Raw genomic sequence first — 17,775 nt, 5'->3', positions numbered from 1 at the left:
ATGTCCTTTACCCCTCAATACATGTCTAGCTACAGAAAGTCAGTCTGTAGAATCCAGGCATGGCCACCATGCTGTGAATTAGCCTTATTTGTTCAATTATCAGATACCTGCACTTAGCAAAAGGCAAACAAGAGCCAATCAGATTTTGGCTGATGGGAAACAGCAAACTATGGTTGGCATATGGAATTGGATCACTCCACTTAGGAAATGTTGATGCTGTGTAGAAAATGCACGCTGTTTACTGCTTGTTCCAAAATAGCGCTAACTTTAAAGTAAGATATTTCCTCCTCCACCTTAGTGAAGGAATAAATTCCCTGTAATCTGATATTTTCATCTAATATAAAAGTTGTCATAAGAATCTGTCCCCTCTTTTTGGCTTCCTAGAAAGCTGTTCCTACCCTAAGAGATTTCCTGATGTTGGTGACGCTGCATGACCTTAGAAGACATGCGTGGAAATAGCAAAAATAAGGGTTTAGGTCTTCTAGGTTTAGCAACCACCTTGCTTGTTTCAAGCAGAGTTTCACCTCTTCAAGGTTAGCTAATAATGACAGGAAAGCCAGGCTAATAAGGGTAGTTTCTTCCAGCATGGTATGCACATAAGCAGTCTTTTACATCAGTTTCTACTCAGCTGCTGGACACTTCCCAACATAAGGCTTTTTGTTTGTTTGTAAGAACTTGACTCCTGCAATAATAGAAGCCTTTATATATTTGTTACAATCCACTAGCCATGCTCAAAAATATGTCTTCATTTTTTTAATACAGTGGCTAGTAGGCACCTTAACAACCAGCCAGTAATCAGTGTTGATCATCATTTAACTCCTAAACTACAGTACCAGGATGGTTGGCTAAAGAAAGGAAATTGATTGGCTGTAGTCTGAAACTTGCCCAGTACAAGTGTCTGGCTGACTTTGTCCTAAATAAGGCTAACATTAGTGAACTAAGAGAACAGCATTTGGTTGAAGAGTCTTGCCACTCAGGAGCAGCCCTCGCCAATGCGCTGGCATGATCGCCCAACTTTCCGGTCCAGTTTCACCATTTTCATAATGGCTTCTTCACGCCCGCGTCCCATGTGGTCAAATGTGCAATCGTGCTGTTCAGGCAGGCGATGCAACATACAGAACACATAACCTGTAAGGACAGAAGGTAAAAGAAAAAGAAAAAAGAAGAGTGAATAGACGATAATGTTAGGAATGTACTAACAGCTTCTAAGAGAGATTAATTACTACAAAAATTTGTATATGGCTTAGCGCATGCTTTTGCCATCTAGTCACTAAATAACCGAATGCTACAAGGAATAAATTAACCAACTGAAACCTTCAGGTTATCCACAGCTAGAGAGAGCTACCCGTTAAATCTTTTTAATTAAATTACCCATTAAATCTTTCCATTAGGTCATTATTTTTGATATTGTGCCTTCCATTTAAAATATAATCTCAGCATAGAAACTCATGCCTGAAGTGAAATCCTCTAAAGGAATTTTCCCAGAGATAAAGGAGAATATGTTTTAATTTTGAAAATCACAACTGAAGGAGTTAATTTTGAAACTGATACCTGTGAAATATGTAATAAATAACCTCATCAGCAGCCTCTGAAGGGGATTTATAGCAATAGAGCCAAAGTATATTTTCTCAAATCAGAACACCTGATGCAGCTTCATGCAAACATTGACAGCTGTTGGTGGTTATGTTTGTGTGAAACTGCTAACCATCTATAATCAGTGGCTCATGCCATGTGCCAAATTTATTTTTTTTTAAAAAAACCATGTGTTTCTTTACAGATAATTTATTTGGAGCTACTTCAAAACTAACTTCAACACCACCACTATTATTCTTGTACAAAATTCTGCTTCCGCTTTTTCATTTTCACCTTTCCCATGAATTTTTGCACTTCACTGTTAATTTGAAATTCTAATTGACAAAGGTGAATGATTTACCTAAAAATATCTAGAAACTTTCAGAGATAAAGGCAGTGTAAATTTATGTACTACTGAACTACGTAGTGCCAGACAGTATGTGTCAACTAGGGGTTTTTTGAATATAAATACATTTGCACATCAGTTTAATTCTTGAAATACTTGTGCAGACTTTTCTGCTGTGATGATTTCTTGGTCCAAAAAGATGCAGGACTTCTGTATTTATTTTAAATTGCACTGCTTTTTTAAAAATTTAAACTTACTATAAAAATATTTAAAATAAATAATAAAAACCATTCTGGAACATACTTTTTGTAAAAACTATTTTCTTTCCATTTATTCCTTTACTTATGTATTCAGAAATGAGTACTGATACAACATATATGTCTAGCAACTACGTTTTACAGAAAATATGTAAGCTCTATAAACTTGTATAATAAAACAAAATTTAAAGATAAGGCAACCGGTATATAATAAAGGTCTACAAAATTCAGAAAGCACAAGGGCTTAAAACTCTAAAATGTTGAAAACAGTCCAGAATGTGAATAATTTGAAACTACACATCTAGAGAGAAATCAAATCAAATCATTTTTTTAAAAAACCCGACTTTGTCTAACACAGATATATTAAGGCAAATGACAGCAATGTTGAATAACAACAAATTCTTGAAAAAAAATGTCGATGTTTCACAGAATTTTGATTTTGGGATAATTTACTGCTTTATTCCTTTTTTAAAAAAAAAACAACAACAACACTAATATTAACAATATTTGAAAGCCTAGTTATATCAATTTTTATACTGAAACTTCTAAATCCAGATCTTTCTCACCATTTAAGATACAGGTACTTCTTGACTTATGACACAACTGAGCCCAAAATTTCTGTTGCTAAGCAAGACAGTTGTTAAGTGAATTTTGCCCCATTTTACAACCTTGCTTGCTACAGTTCTTGAATGAATCTCTGCAATTGTTAAGTTAGTAACATGGTTGTAATGCAAATATAACTTCCCCATTGACTTTGCTTGCAAAAAATGATCCATGACCCTAGGACACTGCAATCATCTTAAATATGACTCCATTGCCAAGCATCTAAATTTTGATCATGTAAATCGTAGTGATGCCGCAACAGTTGTAAGTGTGAACAATGGTTATAAACCACTTTTTTCAGTGCTGTTATAACTTCAAATGGCCCCTAAATAAGGGTTATAAGCCGAGGACTATTATTTATTTGATTTGATTTGGGTGCTGCCTAATTCCGACTCTGGGGAGCACAACATAAATTATTCTGAGCAAAGGAATTAAAAAAGAATTCATATTTAAAGTATACAATTTTATTTAGCTCTCAACCATTCTAGAAGTTCCTTATTAAATGAACTCTTAACGAGGGGAAAATAATTTGTTAGAACATGTCTATACTAAAAGAGATTACAAACAGTAATTTTCTAAAAAGTGATATCTAATTACTGGTTTTCAGCAGAAACAAACAAGATCGTAAGTGTTTACTGATTCTCTGCTTAAGGCAGAAATGTAAAATAAAAATCTTTTTAACAAGTAGATAACATTTTATTTCAGAATGCTTTGGGCACAGCACAACTACTACAGGTAGCATTCTTTTTTATTTTTTCCAGTTAAGTCTCAGGCAAAATAATTATATCTCAGCTGAGAGTGACTAACAACTTTTTCTCTGGTCTGTATAACATAGCAGTCCAATGTAAAAGGTAATCAAAGAATCTGAATTTGTTTTGTTTGTTTTTAAATGGTGCTTTGTTATGAAATCTTATGTTAAAGTTAATATGCTCCTTTGTAAGAAGCACATTTCTGACATTTTGGTTGCTAAGGCTAAAAAAACCCCACTGCATACTACTAGCTGTGTTTAATTTTGCAACTATTGCTCTGTTGTTATTACTGTAATCTTATGACTAGAAATACTGACAAACTGTAAGTTTATGCAACATGGTAACAAGCGCATGCCCCAAGAAAATGGTAAAAAGTCAGAGGAATTAAGAAATGTTTCAGAGGGGGAGCCTGATTTTTATAAAATGCACCAGTCCGATGTTCTATTGTATGTAGATTTTTTTGCACATGCACAGGGCTCCTCCTGATAGTTTTCCTAAAAACTGCTGTAGCGAGATCTTCCTCTTTGGATTAATTAGGCAAAGGATTGGGGATTTGAAAATATAGGGGAACTCTGTTTTACTGGCAGATGCTGTCCACAGCAAGTGGGCATTTCTATTTCCGCCTAAATTAATTCATTTATATAATATTTTTATGTTAGAAAATGTAACTCAGATTTGTGATCTAGAAAAGTTTAAGGATATATCCTACACATAGCAAAAAATAGTGTACACCACGGCTGTCAAACTCGCCGTGTTACATTGCCATCATGACATTTCACTACGTTTTTCCCATTCACAGATCTGGGGTGGGTGTGGCCTGCATGTGACGCATCTGGCCTGTGGGCCATCAATTTGACATCTCCGGTGTACACCATGAGAACCATACTTAGACAAACAAATTCAAGAAGTATCTAGAAAGTAGGATAAAGCATCTAATAGAATGGTTAGATAGTTAGGTGCTATGAATTGTGTTTGACTGCATAGACAAATGTGCATCTTAGTAATTTCCTTGGAAAAACTTCAACTCTGTAATTCCATCCATCCAACTTATTCACTGACTTCCTCTGTTTTCTTCAACCTTGTCAAGCATAGGGATTTTTTCTAGTTCATCATCTGCTTGTCTTATATGCCCAAAGGGTGCAATTTTCTGTTTGTCATTTGCTTAAGCCTTTACTTTGTTGATTTTTCTTTCATTGCAGCCCATGATACCCTTGGAAACTGTTCCAAATATGTAATTTAAAAGCATCTCTTTCTTTTATCTAATTGTTAACTTTTCATAGCCATATAACTGGGAAGACTATTGTCTTCACCATTCTGCTCTTCATTGCTATTAAATGCCCTTGTTTTTCATAATCTCATCTATGAGAGTCACTGCTTTCCTACCTAGGATTAATCTTTACTTCTGAGGCATACTGTCCTCCTTTGAGCTGAACAAAAGAAAACTACACATAACCTTTAATACTTCTCTATGAATTAAATATTCATTAAACATACAACTTGACATTACCTTCAACTTCTTAACATTTAAGATGAACACATATTTCTTTTTACTCCCCACTTCTCATATTCTTATTTCCAAAGTCTTCTTATTTTTGGCTAATAAAGTGTGTCATTTGCATATGTCAAATTGTTAGCATTTCAACCACCAATTTTGATTCCAACTCTGATCTCTTCCAACTTGAATTCCACTAATATATGCAAAATAACATTTAAATACTATAAAGCCAATATGCATCTATGTCTTATTCAAATCTATATTCTAAAATATTCTGTTTCTTCAAATTTAATTTTTAACAGCAGCTTCTTGTTCACTACTTTATAAGAATTCTTCAAAAATAAATCAGGTGTCCTGGTACTCATATTAGTCTTAATATATTCCACAGCCTGGCATAATCTACCCAAAGACCTTGTTGTAAACAGTGCAACAAACACGAACCTCCTTTTTGTATTATCCCATTTGCTCCATAAATCCTTCTCATGTTACTTATCTGATTGTAAATCTTTGCAGAATACTGACTCTGCATTTGGCAGTTTTCTCTCTTTATGTATAGCTTTATTGTTTTTTGTAAAATCAAGGTGGCAATCCGCAGGGAGGGCAGCTAATTATAACTGGAGTGTAGTTCACAAAAATGTTCCACTATAACAGCATGTTTTGGGTTATATCCCCAAAGCATAGCAACTGATGCCAATCTTGGCCCATGTATACTTTCTGTTAGAGTACTCCAAAAACAAAACCATCTTATTAGTCAAGTTCAACAAAGCTCCCAAAGGAGCTTTTATATTTGCTGATAATTTATCTCCTTTAGCCAATTCCCTTTTGCACCAATTGTAATTAATGCTTTTTCCTGTTTGAAAAGAGCTCTAGGTTATTAAAAACAATATTCAATTTTAATAACTCTTCACATGTCCTGATTCTGACTCTACTTTGCTCTGTTGTCAAACTTGTTTAGTAAACAAATTAATGCCTTTTTTCTTCTTATAATCTCTAATACGAGACATTTGAGAAAACCCAAAGAAATGAGAACAAAGCTTAATTTAAAGTACTTTAATTAAGACTTACTGCTGGTTCTAATGTGAAACTTTCTACAAAGATATTATTTCTGATGCATCCAACAGGGAAATACCCTATGGAAAACACTATTTGTGAACTAAAAGCAACATGCTTCCTTCACAAAAAAATATTGGAAGGTTTCATTATAGGCAATACTCATTGCATACTTGAAATCCAGAGGAGGTCCTCAGATCTAAATCATTTATATGAATAATATGTTTTGATTCATTTTTTAAAATACACCTTATTTTAATTAACACCTTATTATATGATCTGACTTAAGTTTTTATTAAACTATATGCATCTTATTCTTGAAAAGAAATGCTGGGGAAGCACTGAAATTATTTTTCACATTAAAAACTATGTTAGATTGAAGTAGGTTTTGATGAATTTCCATTCTTTCTTTGATATTCTTATTTATTAATCATATGAATATACTTTGCTTTAGAGGTAACACAACAGGTATTCAAACTGTTTGGTAATTTTGTCTCATTTTTTTAAAAAAAACTGAAAAGCATTCTTTATTTTTAGCTTTGTATCCACTATAAAATATACATTTATAATGTTTCTTTGAATCTGCTTGCTTTTGCTTTAGGTCTGAAATGTCTTTTGGTTGTAGGTAATAGCTTCAAAAGATATTTCCTGTATGTTGAACATATAATGAGGAATCCTATACTGGAAGGAGACAACTTTCGTTTTGAAATTGTAGGAAATAACATCAATAACTTGTGCTATATTGATGACACTATAACAGTGGAAAATGTAAATTATCTGTAAATTCTAGTAATGAAAATCAAAGGGCACAGTGAAAAAATAGGAGTTAGAATATATAACGAAGACCCAACCAACGATAACGAGTATAGCAACTAGCCTTTGAATTGACAATGAAGATACTGTGAAGGTATGAATAGCTTCTGGCTATGTTGACTTGTCAACCGTAATGGAATCAGCAACCAAGAAATATGCCACAGATTTGCACTTGGTAGAGTAAAGTAAAGTAAAGTAAAAAAGGAAGTAAAAAAATATTCAAATACCAGTAAAAATCAGGATAGTATTGGCAACGTTTTCCCCATGACACTCCATGAAAGTGAAAGCTGAGAATATGAAAAAGCAGTACAGAAAGAGTACTTTTAAAAACTTTGGTATTGGAGAAGGCTCCTGAGAATACCATACAAAGCTATCTATGAAAAAAAACAATGGATCACCAAACAAATCAACTCAGAGTTCTTATTTGAGAAAGAAACTGCCAAGCTCAAATTGTCATACTTTGGATATGAAGATTATAAAATTCTGGAGAAATCAGTAATGTTGGGAAATATGGAAGAAAAGAGCAGAAGCAGAGTATGGAGACAGTTACAATGGCAATGAATGTACTATGAGAAGACCTGAAAGACCAGTTTGGAATAGATAATCATATAGAAAATCTCAGTGGTCACTAATAGTCAAAACTGACATGAACACACATACCTCAGTCATAATTAATATATTTGACTATGCCAGCGCAATCATGGATAAATAAAGCCTGTTTAGAATTAGGGTAATGTTTCCCATACTAGACTAAGTGACTATATCTCAGCAAGAATTATTCAAATATTTTTTTCAGTGTCCCTGCAGCAATTTCTCCCACGTAGCCAAAAAGGTGTGTTCAATTAGTAAAGATTTATATGGAAAAATCTTCTCTTTCACGCACGTGTAAATTTTATCAGAAGCTATAATATTAAAATTGTCATTAGGTTTTTAGTCTTAGTTTTGGATTTCTGCCTCTAACATGTATGGATACAAAGTATTTACCTGAATTAAAATTTATTATTTTGTAAGTCACTCTATGGAGCATTTATCTTCACAAACATACCCCATCCCAAAATTGGAATTTAATTAAAAACTAAAGTGTAACCAAAAAAATTAATTAAAACAAACAAGCATTACTAGCATATCCTGATAATATATCTGTATCTTCTGTTTTTTGCTTTAGTGCAATAAAAATGCAAGACAGATAAGACAAGAATAAATAACAGCAAATTTCCAGGCAGAGCTATTTTGTATATTATAAAAAATTCAGAGGCATTTTTATAATTCCACACATTTTAACCTTATAAGCGGTCATTGTTTTTATATGTTCCTGCCCTTAAAGCTTAGTTTGTTCCAATTGAAGTAATATTTTTACAAAATAGTTACTTATATTTGCTGCCAATGCCTGAATAAGATAATCAATACTTTGGCAAATAAACACTCATATTGTAACTCCACCAATTACATCTTAACCTCTTCTATTAGCCGTTTCCTCTCCCTCCTCCAGAAGAAATACTAAATCTAAATATTATCTTTCTTCTAATGGAGAATTGAAACACATACAAGAGAGAGAGAGAGAGAAGAAAAAAAGTTGACGTCAATACACTTCGATCTATAACAATATAGATGAACATAAAACAAAAGTACTAACTTTTAAGAGTAGTACAGAGAGCCTGTTGCACTCTGCCCCCCAAAAGCCTGAGAAATTGCTAGAATGTCTGGAACCTGGGTACCAGAATCAAGGTAGGTTCCGATGTCTACATTATTTTGCCAAATGGCCCTAGTCCAGTGAACCTATGACATAAATGTCAAAGGAGACATGCCACAATGCTTTGGGTAACACTCTAGTGTTTACTAACATCCAAAGCATGCCCTGTTCTCATGCAATTTTGGGAGGCCTGAAGTATGTTCTTCTGCAGTCTCTGAACCCACTAGAAGATGCACAAAAATCATGCAAGAATACAGTGTGCTTTTCTGTGGTTTTCGGAGGCTGTAGGTGCCATAGAAGAGCATGCTCTGAAGCTACTTCAAGAACGGAGGCCTCATGCAACCTGGAACATCCTCAGGTAGACCGCAGAGCACTGTCAACAGAAAGACAACAACCTTGTGGGCCTTGGAGAATGGTGCAAGACAGCCTTTTTGAGTGGCAGTGGTGGTGCTAGGGCTGAGGTTTAGACACATGCCTCTACTTCAGGCAAGCTGCAGGCTGCCACCATGTGTCGCTGTTTAAAGGGAGACAATTGTTTTTCTTTTGCTTGGGTGTGTGTACGCGTGACATGACAGGTCAAATTAGGCATTTTCCTAATTTTTGACATGTCAAGCCCAAAAGGTTCACATTCACTGCCTAGCAAATGGCACGAATAAACAGGACCTTCTGAGGCAGATTTTTAAGCTTATAAAAGAACAACCAACCTACTCCTAACTGATGGATTTAAATTCCTTTATATCAGAAAATGAAGGAAGGAAAGAAGTAAGGAAGGAAAAGAAAGCAAAAAAGAAAAAAAGAAAGAAGAAAGGAAGGAAGGAAGGAAAAGAAAGCAAGAAAGAAAGAAAAAAGAAAGAAAGAAACCCACGATACGTTTTTATCATGAAATTATAATCATACAAGAAAAAGTCTCTCTGATGAATAGTTACAGTATTGATAAGCTTAAGGGAGATATTGTTTTAGAGACATATTTTCCTTGAATATACAGGAGATAACAGTGGGCTATTCTGAGGTAATTCAGAAACACATTTAAAAAACAAGCAGTTCAATGAAGCTATGGAAGAGTTAAGAAATTAGCAATATTTAAAATACAAAAACTCATATTCAGACTTTTTCCTCATGTAAATTATGCATATTCATACATCATTAATTAGACATTTAATTAGGAAACAGGTTAGTTGCCTGATAAACTGGCTTTCAGTGGCTATTTTTGGATATATTTTAATTTTGTAGGATTTATCTTTAATTAGAATGCACTGCATTTTGCATGCAACAAGTGCAAATACCTAATCTAGTACCACAGTAGCTGAATCATTTTCTAGGTGTAGTTTTAAATTTCAAGAGCCTGTTTTAAGGGCAATGTCTATTATATTCCCATACAGAATTATTCTGGTTTTGGTCTTTAGACGTCTTAATCCCATCTCTTAGGTAATGTTAAATTAAGCAATGTAATGTTCTAAAGGAGAACAAGTATCCCGTTTGATACTTATCATTGATAAGTATAGTTTAATGTTTTGTACTTCATAAACAACATATTTCAGATATATAGATTGTCAAATAAAGTCCTAGGTTATAACAACTATGTTGACAACAATGGAACCAATTACCATAACAAATGTGCATTCTTAATTCAGTCTACTTATATAGAAATTAGGCTACTTTAGCAACAATTGTCTACAGATACAGGTAGTCTTCGTCTTACAGCAGTTCACTTAGTGACCATTCAATAGCAATAGCACGTAAGACTTTACAGCCCTCTCTAAGCGGTTTACAGAGTCAGCATATTGCCCCCAACAATCTGGGTCCTCATTTTACCCACCTCAGAAGGATGGATGGTTGAGTCAACCTTGAGCCTGGTGAGATTCAAACTGCCAAACTGCAGTCAGTGGGCAGTCAGCAGAAGTAGCCTCCAGTACTGCATTCTAACCACTGCGCCATCACGGCACTGAAAAAAGTGACTTATGATCATTTTTCACACTTACGACCATTACAGCATCCCCATGGTCATGTGATCAAAATTCAGACACTTGGCAACTGAGTCACATTTATGACAGTTGCAGTGTCCCTGGGTCATGTGATCACCTTTTGTGACCTTCTTACAAGCAAAGTCAATGGGGAAGACAGATTCAATTAACAATCATGTTACTAATTTAACAACTGCAGTGATTTATTTAATAGCGGTGGCACAAAAGTTTGTAAAATGGGGTAAAAGTTCACTTAACAAATATTTCACTTAGCAACATAAATTTTGGGTTCAATTCTGGTTGTAACTCAAAGACTACTTGTATAGAAAGTACCAAAGTATGGGAACAGTTTAATGCATAAAAATAAGTTCACATATATAATTTTATTGGCGTTGGTATAACATAAAGTTACAAAAAGGCTGCAACTCAAATAGCATTCATATACAACATTTATGTAATTTTGGAGAATCATTTAAAGAAATTTACATCATAAATAAAATAATTTAATACTCATTTCAGTTTTTCTTTAAATACTATCAAAAAAAGGGTACCATTATTGAAATAAAATTTAGATCATGTCACTCTGCCACACAGACTTGAGAGTTTCCCGTCTGACAGGAGGCAGAGTTGTAACTGTGCCTTAAGGCTTTCTTGGATGTCTGACGTTGATTTTAAGAGCTCTATGCAGACAGTTCAATATTAAGATTTTATTACTAGAGATGCCTTTGGCAGAGCTGCTGATTATAAGGAAAAAGCTTTCACAATTTACTTAGCTGGATGTCCCCAATGTTTATTTGTTCTTTAGGAAGGAGAGAAGAGTCTTGAGCTTGGGGATCAACATGTCTGTTAATTATTAGATCAATAAGAACCGATGGATCCTTGTAATAAAATGCTGCAAATGTAGTCTTTCAAAAGATATAAAAGTTCATATTCAGTATTTCTATAGTCACATGAATTATCATCTAGGTTCTTTTGAATGGCCCTGCATACTCTCTCTTGAAAACAATCAGTTCATTTTTTTCTCAATTAATATTCTTCCTTCCTATTCTTGCTTTACTTACTTGGTTTATTCCACTTTTGGCCACAGCACCACTGTATTTCCTGTGGTTATAGGCTGTGAAACACATATAGTGTTGGATTGAAAGCAGCGTTTATGACCTCAAGTCATAGAATAAATTTAGATTTGGGGGACATTCCAGTTTGAAAACAGTATATCTTGTTTTTGGGGGGAAGGATGAATCACAAGCAATTAGGAATATGAATTATTAATTATAACTTAGCAGTCCCTTTTAAATTACACCTAATCGTCAAAGACACCTAAATAATTTTCAGCAGCATGTCTGCATCTCACTCATTTATTTAAAATGGAATATTTTGTTTTTCTCAGCAAATATTCATAGGCTATTATTCAGGAATAAGTCATTGTTAATTGGTTAGGAAAACTCAAATTAATGAATTTTTCACAAGTAAATTATTTCTGGAAAAGGGTCTTTCTGTCTTCTTACCACTAAAGTGTAAGAACACGTCAAACAGATTTTGCAAATACTCGTATTTGTTAACATAAATTTGCTTAATGATATCCTTATATTATTTTTTTTACCACCCAGTGAAGCTAACATTATATTAAATTATCTTTTGGGCAGCCATTATATTCAATGTAATATTAAACTACACAGAAGCTTGTCCGATAAAATACTGTAAGTTACTGTTGTCAACATACATATGATATAACTGGCATCTAGAAAAATCATATACAGGAAAGTGGAATTATTCCAAGATTCTTGATTTAAAGTTTAGCCAGTTAAAGACATATAAAATGAAAAGTTGCTTCCACATTTTCTTCCTCAGCCTGAAATGTGCAGAGGCAATTAGCAATTCCCCTTGCTTCTTCCAGTTTGCTGTGTGAGAAAATGCAGAACTCATCTTACAAATTGGTCTTTTGAAAATCAAAGGGAAACTGAGTTTGTCTGTGTGAGCACTAGATGAGATTGTAATTTAATGGAATTTTTAGGAAAGGTTTGGGGGCCGGCTTCTCTGACAGCTGCAGGATAGAAGATTCAGGGTGGCCCTATGACTTTCCTTCTGAGGTTCTTCCTTTCCTTTAATTGGCACCTCATTAGAAATTAATGGAAATGACATACTCTGTTCTTTCTGCTCTAGGCACAGCACAGTACAAAAAGAACCATCACAATTCATAACACATTCAATTTATACAGCAATGGCTCTTAAGAATTATTTATGAGATGTGAATTTCTTGTCAGCAGTTAATAACCCATACTGAATAGAAGAAAAATGTCAGTATACACAAGGAATTCTTTCTTGAAGAAAGACACTCTGAATTTGTATTTCAAGGATCTTTGTGCTGACTCTTTAGTAAAATATTTGGAGTACCCTCTTTCCAAGTCCTACAATCCTCTTAAATGCTCATAATGTAACAGAATAAAAATGTTGTGATATCCAGATACCTTAAATACTTCAAAACAATGAAAATTGTTTTGAAGGAGAAACAATAATCCTGCACCATTATTACTACTGCTGAATTTAAAACAGCAGCAATAATTTAACTAAAATTTCATGCTTCAGATATTCTCAGCAAAGAACAGTATATGAATAATTCTGAAGCATCCTTGACTAGTGGCAGAAGAGGATGATTTAAACTCTGATTCTTTCCTGCCCTGCCCCCGTCCTACAAATTACTGCCTGGTGACAAAGGGGGAATTTGGATTAATTTCAGTGTTAGTAGAATTCAGTAGAAGGCTAGGTAAGACATGACCCCAAATGCTTCATGTCTGAGACCCTTTTGGATCATGGGATTTTTTTTTTTAATATTCAATGTAATTATATATTATAAAAAGATAAATATTAGAGTTTCCATAGAATAACACTGGATATGTGGAAAAAGCAGTCCTAAAATTATAGAGAATATATTGATTGCTCCTAGCATTTACTGAAACTCATTTCTGTAATTCGATGAGTTGTTTCAGATTCTAATCTTTAGAACATAAAAATGAAATTGCATACCTTCAAATATTTGGAGATGAATAAAAATGATCTCTTAATGATACAAAGGCTACATACTTGTTTGGATTGCAATTATGTTACCAAACCAATAACATCCTCTAGATTTTACCTCACATATGGTTGATGTTTGGGACAAGTCTTGCACAAATTATAAAAACAGTGCAAGTAAATACAAAGCACAGCAATTCTCATTATCAGTTATAGTATCTATAAAGGCAGTGTCAATATCCAATTTGCCTACAATTCACTAAGTTTGGGGCATAGTGGTAGAAATCTAAATTATAATATAATAGACTGGGTATGCCCCATAAATTCTGATTACCTTTGATACATGAGACACGTAATATGATGAATGGATAGTGAAGTACACAGTGGACTCTAAAATCTGCAGTTTATTTATTTATTTATTAATAAAAAATATACAGCTGTCTATCTCATGAGAAGTGACTCTGGGCGGCATACAATTATCAATAAAAATAACATAACAGGCATCTAAAAATATAAAAATCATAGTTAAGAATGGAGATTAAGAGAGAACATCCACCTCAATAGCGGAGCCATGCAAAATTAAAAAAAAAAAAATCTCTGTTTTCCTGGGACCTCCAGGCCTGGTAGCATAACCAAGTCTTGAGGGACTTTTAGAACATCAAAATAGATGGAGCTGATCTAATTTTTTTTGGAGGGGATGTGGCAGGCCCCAGGGCAGAGAAAACTTACTGCCTGGGACCCCTCAAACGTAGGTCCGAGAGAGAGGGAGAGAGAGGGAGAGGGAGAGGGAGAGATTGGACTCCAGAATTCCCAAGCAGCAGATATTACTATTTTAAAAATTGAGACAGTAAATACTTATTAATGTATATGCTCCACCAATTATAAAGTGACTGTCTATCAAGGAGTTAAGAAGAAAATGCAAAGTAAAAAAAATGCAGATAAACCTCATTTTGCATTTTTTCTTATTACAGCATTATGCTATTAGGGAAGTATTAGGTTGCTAGTTTAGCATGTTATGCTACTTGGAGAATATTTGTTACTACTCCTGAATGAAATCTGTAATACAAAAATTGAAATAAAACCTAAAGGAAAAGAAGTACATGTGCACAAATGCTAACTTGTTTTTACTGTAAAAATTGCAAACAATATGAAAACAGAACCAAGATACTTTTATTATGAAATAACTGAGCTGTTTTAAGATTTTCAGTTAAGACATCGGGTTAGAGACCATGAGTTCTAGTCCCCATCTTAGACACAAAGCCAGCTGGGTGATCTTGAGCCAGTTGCTGGCTTTATTTATTATTTTATTATTATTTTATTTTATTTTATTTATTTATTTAATTTATTTATTTGGCTTAAGGTAGTAATAGGTAAAGGCAAGCCTCTTCCGAAAACCTTGCCAAGAAAATTGCAGCGATTTTTCCAGGCAATCACCAGGAAACAAAAACTGACTCAAAGGCACTAACTAACTAACTATAAACAAACAAACAAACAAACAAACAAACAAATAAATAAATAACCTATTTTAGATGAATGTGACAACCATTACTGGAGTCAAAATATGTTTTTACAAATTGGGAAAACAATTACTAATATCCTTAGAAAGGAAAAAAAACAGAGTGATAAAACATATTTTAGAATAGTATAAACGTTTCTAGAGTTATTGGGTATTTTTTGACATTTGGAAAGTCTACTTTCCAGTTGACAGAGCAGTAGTTCAGAATTAATTAGAAACAAAATTCCAGTCTCCACTTATACCAAGATTTGCACTATTCACATGGATAAACTCATGTTATCTCTCATAGCTACTGTAAAAGAACTTGTGTTCTGCAAGAGATAAAGAAAATGTATTCTAAAGCAGGTGAGTAGCATTTCAAACAGAAAAAAAAGCAATGCTTTGCTGTTTGATAAATAAAATTGATTTATTTTAACTATATGGCTGGACTTACAAAACTGACATCACATGTGTATTAACATAGTATAATATAATAAACATATTTTCTAATTTGTTAATCTTAATATTTTTTTTTTTTTTTTTTTAATTTGATTTATATGCCGCCCTTCTCCGGAGACTCAGGGCGGCTTACAGTGCGTTAATATTAAACATCTTCTTAAAAATTACTAACTCTATGTACCAATTATGAATGGGTACATTTTGCTTCCAAATCCTTATGTAGCAGTATGTAGATTTTTAAATATTTATAGTATTAAAATTAGTCATTTTTCAGCAGACCTGACATGACTAGCATTTTCTAGTATTATCTCTAAATGCAACAACAGGCTTAGACAGAAATGGCAATCACCCCCTTAAGGAATTCATCTTTTTAAAGAATGAATACATTAAATACAATAAAGTGGTAGGGGGTTGATACATTTCCTCATATGTATTCAAGAGACAGATGCTAGCTTTATTATCAAACATTAAGCACAACAGAATATATTCAACCACTATTACCATAGCCCCATTGAGGCATGATATTGCACAGCTGAGGACCTCCCCCTAACAAAAAAGATCAGATGAGAAAATATTTGGATGCTATGATCTTTAATAATTAAATTGGAGGAATGGGTTTTATAATTTTTAAAAAGTATCTAGCAAAGGGCTCCTTCAAGGTTGACTCAGCCTTCCATCTTTGCGAGGTGGGTAAAGTGAGGACCCAAATTGTTGGGGGCAATATGCCGACTCTGTAAACCGCTTAGAGAGGGCTGTAAAGCACTGTGAAGCAGTATATAAGTCTAAGTGTTATTGCTATTTATAGAGGAATACATGGAAAAAGGTAGAGATCACAAAAATGCTACTCTGAAAAAGGGATGACTCCTTTTTGTGGAAGAAACTTGGATCAGCAATATCCCTATTAAAAGAATGGGGCAGATTGCAATTCCTTTCAAATGACCCTCCCCTGAAGTTCTCTTTTCATACATTATTATACACACACACACACCATCTTCTAAAACATTATACCATTTGAGAAAATCTTTCAACCAACATAGTATGGTAGTAGTCTCTGGAGACAGCCCCAGAGAAAAGCAGTCAGAGAATACTACTGCCTGTTCTCCAATACCAATGCAGCTTTGTTGGGCAATTGGATTCAACCAAGCAAACAAGCATTATTTTTTAACCTAATTGGGTTGTTTCAAAAGCTAAGTGCACTGTTAATTAAGCTATCAGACTTGGAATATTTTCAAGCACAACTATATTCACCTTTCTTTTATTAAGACAAATTTTATGTCTAGAATGCCTTAGTGTCAGCAAGTGCCTTTAATCAAACTCTGACAAACACACTAATATAACAATAAATATCTCAGATAGTCATGTTTAAGCAGTTTTTAACTGTCTTAGTTTGTATTTTATCGAGGAAACCCAAGAACAACATTTTAAACAGAGTCCTGTGAGTAGTAAATCTTAGACAGATATGTAGTCAGCAGCTTATTTTTCCCTTTCAAGCAGTGGTGGGTTGCACCCGGTTCTGTCCGGTTCTTTAGAACTGGTAGTAAAAGTGGTGGGAGGCTCCGCCCGGACGTCATAATTGACAAATTTGTGCATGCGCAGAGCACACACGCACTCCTGTTGAGAACCTGTAGTAAAGATAAGTAGAACCCACCTCTGCTTTCAAGTATGTAGATACATGTGACACTTTCTCAACCATAGAATAGTTTGGTCATTCTGAATCTTGAACATAAAAAGTAGCACTACTAAGAGATACTATGTTTCATGAATTAATAATGGTGTTTGGTTTTAGTTCTATGATAGAATATAACAATTTATAGATGCAAGATGAATAAATGTTGAAAGAACTAAATATGGAATTCAAATTGCAACAAAAGAAGTTAATATAATGTTCTGATGGTATGAATTACTCCTAGTTTCTTTTCATGATAATTCACTGTACTTGATCATTCCCATTTCAGTGAAGAAGCATGATGCCATGGAACACCTCACAGAGATCCTGTGATTTATGTCCTTCATTGAACCAAGTACTTAAAGAAATCTTTAGATGGAGGCTCAAGTAGATGCAGTGGAACTTTTATATGTATGATGACCCTCTGGGTTGGACATAAGATTTTAAAAAGGCTTATGGAAGAGACTTTAGCTCAGGGGAATAATACATGCTTTGTATTAACAAAATTGCAAATTTACTATCTAGAATGCTGAAAATGTCAGTCTGGAATCCCTGGAAGATGTTGTTAGAACAATAATAATTGTAAGCCGCCCAGAGTCCCTTGGGAGTT

General features: G+C 34.0%; 1 protein-coding gene across 1 annotated transcript in view; it reads right to left on the bottom strand.

Annotated features, from left to right (window-relative positions):
- Positions 1 to 738: 738 nt before the first annotated feature.
- The window catches only part of ZFAND3 (zinc finger AN1-type containing 3), a 104,893-nt gene continuing 87,856 nt past the window's right edge, over positions 739 to 17,775 (bottom strand). The window contains exon 7 of the mRNA XM_034428034.3: positions 739 to 1,128. Coding sequence (XP_034283925.1) covers positions 974 to 1,128 — 155 coding nt within the window. The 3' untranslated portion in view covers positions 739 to 973. The remainder of the gene's footprint in view (positions 1,129 to 17,775) is intronic.

Source organism: Pantherophis guttatus, chromosome 1, assembly GCF_059756535.1.
Source record: "Pantherophis guttatus breed Tessera chromosome 1, ASM5975653v1, whole genome shotgun sequence".
In the NCBI taxonomy this organism is placed as follows: domain Eukaryota; kingdom Metazoa; phylum Chordata; class Lepidosauria; order Squamata; family Colubridae; genus Pantherophis; species Pantherophis guttatus.
This window is presented reverse-complemented; position numbering and strand designations above follow the sequence as displayed.